Source organism: Harmonia axyridis, chromosome 1 (genome assembly GCF_914767665.1).
Source record: "Harmonia axyridis chromosome 1, icHarAxyr1.1, whole genome shotgun sequence".
NCBI lineage: Eukaryota > Metazoa > Arthropoda > Insecta > Coleoptera > Coccinellidae > Harmonia > Harmonia axyridis.
Genome location: NC_059501.1, coordinates 61,929,085 through 61,935,961, shown reverse-complemented (window position 1 = coordinate 61,935,961; position 6,877 = coordinate 61,929,085). Strand labels below are relative to the sequence as shown.

The 6,877-nt window shown below is 36.0% G+C and overlaps 1 protein-coding gene across 1 annotated transcript; it reads left to right on the top strand.

Annotated features, from left to right (window-relative positions):
* Positions 1-530: 530 nt before the first annotated feature.
* Positions 531-5,182, top strand: LOC123671628. The gene is made up of 2 exons (XM_045605594.1): positions 531-839; positions 1,056-5,182. Exon 2 carries the CDS (start codon positions 3,572-3,574, stop codon positions 4,568-4,570), a length of 999 nt encoding a protein of 332 aa, XP_045461550.1. The 5' UTR covers positions 531-839; positions 1,056-3,571; the 3' UTR covers positions 4,571-5,182.
* The last annotated feature ends 1,695 nt before the right edge of the window (positions 5,183-6,877 follow it).

The window sequence follows — 6,877 nt, the reverse complement described above, 5'->3', positions numbered from 1 at the left end:
TAGCCAGAAGAGGTTTTCAGTTAATGTTTGGGCGGGAATAAAAGATAAATTCATTATCGGACCATACATTCTTCTTCAAACATGGACTGGAAACGGCTATTATCACTTCCTGACGGAGATTCTGCCAGATCTTCTTGAAGATATTCCGCTGAGTCAGATTCAGGGCATTTGGTACCAGCATGATGGTTGCCCTGCCCACACAACTCGTGATGTAAGAGGGTATCTCGATGAAGAATACCCACGCCGATGGATTGGCCGATTAGGACCTATCGCATGGCCTCCTCGTTCGCCGGATCTCACACCACACCACTTGATTTTTATTTCTGGGGACATCTCAAAAGTCTTGTTTATGATAAGAGAGCTCCAGTAAACTCAAAGGAACTCAACTTTTCTGAATAGAGGACCCAAAAATACCGAGATTCGACCAAAAACCGTTTCTTTGAGTCTTATACAAAACTGACAACACCGATAAGAATCTTGCTCAAAATTGACGTTTAACACCCTGTATCTCGCTTATGCGTCGAAAACGGGATATATTGTATAAGGCAAAAATGATTTTCCCGATGTCCTCTACACGAATATATGTTTGTCCAGTTTATGATGTATATATTTCCTAGAGTTCGATTTAACCCTTTCACTACTGGTGTCCATAATTATGGACATCGACTTCAGAACCCTAAAATACCAACTGATTAAAGAAACAGATTTCTGCAGATAATACACAACATGCATCTACTCCCCTTCTTCCCATTAGTAATTAGTTTCCATGTCTAACAATAGAGGTCACTTGTTTTGAATTCAAACAATCATGGCATCCACGAGTGTCCGCAAGTCGACTGGTAAGTGGTATATATTTCTTATTGTTAGTTAGGCTTTCGATATCTTGATTTTACAAATAAAAATATTTAGAAATAGTCAAAGGCAGTACTTTCAATAGTCAACACAAATTTTTCCATGATGCAGTCAGTTATACAACTAAATTTATTTCAAAATCGTCTGTCCACAATTATGGACAAATCGAGTCAAGGGTAACAAAATTTTTCTTTTACTTTCAGAGAGGTCCGGTGTATTTGTACGAAGGGGAGGTTTCCAAATAGAAAAGCATCTAATAGAATTGTTCGACAAACTTGAGGACGGCAATTTTTCCGATTTATCAGACCTTTCCGACGATGAATTGCTGAACACCGCCGCTGACGAATTGAAAAGTCTAAATGCTAACGAATTCGAAGATGATGACGAAAATAATGATGTCGCTGATACTCCAGAGGAACAAACTGAAGGAATTATTTATACGGAAAAATCTGAAATAAAATGGACCAAACGACCGGCGTAACAGTTTGCGATTGGGGAGTGGAGAGCGGAACCTGATGAAAATATAAATGATGAACATTCTCTGCCAGACCCAATAGAATATTATAACAAATATATCACAGATGATTTGGTATTGAAAATGGTAGATAATACCAATTTATACGCTGTTCAGAACAACAGTAGTTTTATAACTACCAATAAAAAAAAATTGAGGTTTTTATTGGTCTGCATATTCTCATGGGTACCTACATTGAGTTTCCCAAGAATTAGTCTTTATTGGGAAAGCAAATTAGGTATGAATATATTCAAAGAAAATATGACAAGAAATTGATTTTATAAATTGCGCACGCATTTCCATTTGGTCAACAATCTAGAAAATTTTGTATTTATGTTTATTATTTCATTTAGAATTTTCATTGTTTTTTTGAAAAAAATTATCAAATTTTTTAAGAATTTTTATTGTTTTTTTATAAATTCTTATTTTTTGTTGAATAAAATATTCGTAAAATAAAGAAAAAAAAATTTGAAGTGATACCAATGCAACCATTGAGTGTAATTGTCCATAATTATGGACATTTTTTTTTCTGTGAAAAAACAAATTTTTCCTCTTTTTCATGAAAGATATTTTATACTTAGGGTTTTACTCGACTGAATCATAAAAAAAAAATTTTTTTTTTAATGGAAAGGGGTCTGTTAGTGAAAGGGTTGAAGACTTTTTGGAGAGGAACGCCAGTTGATAGTATAGGATTGTGCAATTAAAGTGGATGGAGTACAGCGGAATTATTCATGGATATATTGAGGCATATTGAAAAGCATTTACAGCCAAAGGCAGAAGAAGGAAAATATGTTCTACTGTTGATGGATAGATAATAGTGATACTCACATTTCGGTAAATGCTTTAAAATTTTGCCGTGAGAATGGTATAGTTTTGCTCAGTTTTCCACCTCATACACAAACTCCATCCTCTTGATGTTGGAGTTTTTGATCCATTTGAGTTATATCTTAAGAAATCCATCAATAATTTTATGATCAACCGCCCAGGCCAAAGAGCATCTATTTATGATATAGGAGAACTTACAGAATCCCCATTTATAGAGGCATTTACGCCAAAAAATATCACATCAGGATTTCGTGCCACGGGGATTTACCCATATAACCTAACCTAACGAGGTTATATTTCCTGTGAAAAAAGGATTTTACATAAAATTCCGTTTTTTCGTCATTTTGTCAGAAAAATCAACTTTCAGAAAAAAACCTCCTTTTAGTCTAACGGAAAGGTTAGGTTATGTGACATTGCGGAGATCATTTATATAGGAAATTAACCAAAGAAGAATTTTACAAAATTTTGCAATTATATGCTTTCCAATGTCTATATGTATCTGGAAATTGTCCACTGGCAATTATTTATTTGATTCGCATCAAATGGAGGAAGGGCATGTCTGCTCAAATTTCATAGTGATAGCGATTTGCTGAGTTTTTTGTTATAAAATTATTCGGCTGGCGAACAGTAGGTACAGTCTGAGTCCGATCGAGATGCCTCCCCCATAGATAGTTGCTAAAAGTTCTTCTACTAGTAGAAGAGCTCTGAAGAAACGAAATATTGATTTACCTTAAGATCGCGCTTCAAATGAATCCACCAAAGATGCAATCTTGAGAGCATATCAAGAAGACACAGAAAGTTTTCATCTTTCTCCAGATGTTCAGATGACTTGGGATTGAATGATAAACCAAGCCATATTTGGAATTTAGGCGAATCCAGTTTTTCTTCAGATCCCTCGAAGAGTAAAGTTGTTGGGAAAATCGGTGCTCCATCCACAAGAACAACAAGCGGGCCGGGACGTGAAAACACTACTGTGTTGATGGCTTATAGTGCTTCTGGGAATAAACTACCCCCATTGATCGTATTCAAAGGAAAGATCATATGGAATGAATGGGTAGAATCAGAAGGATCAGAATATCCAGAAACAGCGTACGCAGCTACAAAGAAGGGTTGGATGGAAACTGAGGTTTTCGAAAATATTTCAAGCGAACCCTAATTCCAAATATTGGTACGGATCAACCAATCCTCCTTATTCATGATGGACATTCAACCCACACAACTGTTGGGGTGATTCAATCAGCAATTGAACAGCAGATCACTATATTAAAGTTGGCTCCCCACTTTTCTCACTTACTCCAACCACTTGACCGAGCTGTGCTTCGTTCCTTAAAATCTTCTTGGGATATTAAATTAGTAAAATGGCGAAGGGAGCACCATGGAATGAAAATTCCTGAGAAACAATTTTCTTCATTGATAGGTCGAGTTTGGCTAGAAACAAGTGCAGATATCATCAGAAGCGGGTTCAAAAAAAGAGGGATTTTACCATTTGATGATAAAGTCATACCAGAAGAACTCTACGATGCGGAAGATCTCAGAAGGTGGAAAACATCACAAAATATTGTTACTGTACGTCAAGATGTCTCCGGTCAAAACAATGTCGAGCCTCCTATTCAAATGCATACATATCCGGCAAACAAAGAGATGGAAATTGATCGTTCAAACTGTCCATCAACAAATAGTGATAGAGACATCCAAGCAAGTTGCACTAGTCAAATCAACGACATCGTCAGGAAGCTCTCCACAACCACAAACGTCTCTGGCGATAACAATAGCATCTACAAATATCCTCACATAACCAGATTTTTTCATAAAAATTATCCGTCAGCCTTCTTATTTAGGAGATTGGATCTCGACGTCCCTGATGTAACTTCTGTAACAGAAGATGAAGACCTATTTGAAGTAGGACTATCTCCTGGACACAGCAGAGCACTGGTTCTAAAGTACTCCACTGCCTATGCAGGAGTGTATGGCACTGGAATTGACGTGGCCACCGCACTCACTCCTCAAGTTAGATACGCTGTTGCGAGTCACTATATAAACTCATTATTAGCTATAGTTCCTCTAAATATCCATGAGAAAATCATAGAAGGCCTAAGACCTTTTGCATTCAGTGGTGCGGTTCAATTCACCCAAATGTCTTTGGATGAGTACCAGGCGTATAAAGATGCGAGAGTGTCTCCTGAAAGATTGATGTTCTGCGCATCAATGGTAGCAACATGCTTCACTAAACACAATATATCTGTGAATGGACTCGTCCCAAAAAGGACCACCCAACATCTAAAAGAGCTCAACCTACCCCACAATGCAATTATGTGGATGCAGAAGGCGGTAATTCTTGGAACTGTCAACATCATAAGGAGAGTGCTCTACCCTCATTAACAGACGGGGTTGTCCTTGGCGCACGCGTGCCCGGACAATACCCAATAATCCCACGAAAGTGTGAAAAAAAAAAAATAAATATACAGTTGAATTATTTTAAACCGATAAATCACGAGTCGTATTGATATTGTTATTATTTTCATACTAGCAATGCTTTTTTGACCAAAGTGAAAAATATTGGAAATACCTGGGTGACCAATTTTCGGTCGAGTTGGGAAAGTGGCCTTTTTTACGTTGAAGAGATGATGCAGAAGATGAACTAATAAATTTTCAATTTTTTGTAGTCGTTAATATTTATTTCAGCTGAATATAAAAAATCATGCATTTAAGGGTTAAGGTTCTCACTTCTGATGGAGCAAGTTTTTTCATGTGCTATATCTTGGGAGTGAAGTTGAACTGGCCAGACATTAAACCATATTTGCTTCACCCAAAAACAAATGGAAAGATTCATATAATTTTTGATGCTTGCCACAAGGTCAAATTGTGTCCGAATACTCTAGGTGATTGGGGATATTTTTATGACGAGGACAACAAAGAAATAAATTGAAAATTTTCCACTGAATTGGTGAAGATACAGAATGAGTTTGCATATGCCAACTAAAATTCGGAATAGACACCTGAATTATGACAAGGAAAAGATGTGAGTGGAACTAGCTCTGGGATCATTTAGTGCTAGTGTAGCTGATGCAATAGAATATTGCAACAAAGATAATATTCCACAATTCTACGGCAGTGAAGCCCTTGTCAGTCATTGCAGACAAATGAATGATATGTTTGATCTATTGAACAGTAGAATTTTTTTGAAGGAAGTTGTGACAGAGACACGTTTCAACCATAACCCCAATATTAATCAAAAATATATACTTAAATTGAGTAATTGAATTATCTAAAGTATAAAAATAGAATTAGATTTTAAATTCTTAACGGAAAACAATATTCATTGGACTGATAGTTTGCTTGATTAGTATAAACAACTCATTTGATGATTTGATTAAAACAGGAATTCTCCAATTCTCATCTACATACAAGCTCAGCCAAGATCATCTTGAGAGGTTTGTTCAGTTATGATATCAAGAGGAGCCTTCAATAGTGTTCTTAAAGATGATGAGTTGGAGTCATCTGAAGCTGCAAATTGTTTAGATCAAGATGAAACTAGTATTCTGATACAAATGCGTCAAACGTCATGAATAAAAGTTCATTAAATTCCTTGAATGTGAAGGCCATAGCAGTTGATGATTCTGACACCATAGTGCCATATGCAGAGATAACTTCTTCTATGTATATTACTCTGATATCAATCAATAGAGAATCCGTATTTTCCTTGAGAACAATGGAACATCTGCATGGTAGTATTAGAACAAGTTGTATAGGAAATTTAGGAGCTGAGATTGTGATGGTGTCCCCAAAAATTCCTTAGTATTCATACTAGTGGCTTTGAATGCTAATTGGAAAATTCCTTCAGTTTATTTCCTAATAAAATACACTGTAGAAGAAGACCCCAATTTTGTAAGAGATTGCTTGATTGAAATGGATACCACTAGAGTATTGATGAAGGCTTCCACTTCTGTTGGAGCAACTTCAAATATTTTCATGTACTCCATCTTGGGAGTGAAGTTGAACTGGCCAGACATTAAACCATATTTGCTTCCCCCAAAAACAAATGGGAAGATTCATATAATTTTTGATGCTTGCCACAAGGTCAAATTGTGTCCGAATACTCTAGGTGATTGGGGATATTTTTATGACGAGGACAACAAAGAAATAAATTGGAAATTTTACACTGAATTGGTGAAGATACAGAATGAGTTTGCATATGCCAACTAAAATTCGGAATAGACACCTGAATTATGACAAGGAAAAGATGTGAGTGGAACTAGCTCTGGGATCATTTAGTGCTAGTGTAGCTGATGCAATAGAATATTGCAACAAAGATAATATTCCACAATTCTACGGCAGTGAAGCCCTTGTCAGTCATTGCAGACAAATGAATGATATGTTTGATCTATTGAACAGTAGAATTTTTTGAAGGAAGTTGTGACAGAGACACGTTTCAACCATAACCCCAATATTAATCAAAAATATATACTTAAATTGAGTAATTGAATTATCTAAAGTATAAAAATAGAATTAGATTTTAAATTCTTAACGGAAAACAATATTCATTGGACTAATAGTTTGCTTGATTAGTATAAAGAACTCATTTGATGATTTGATTAAAACAGGAATTCCCCAATTCTCATCTACATAAAAGCTCAGCCAAGATCATCTTGAGAGGTTTGTTCAGTTATGATATCAAGAGGAGCCTTC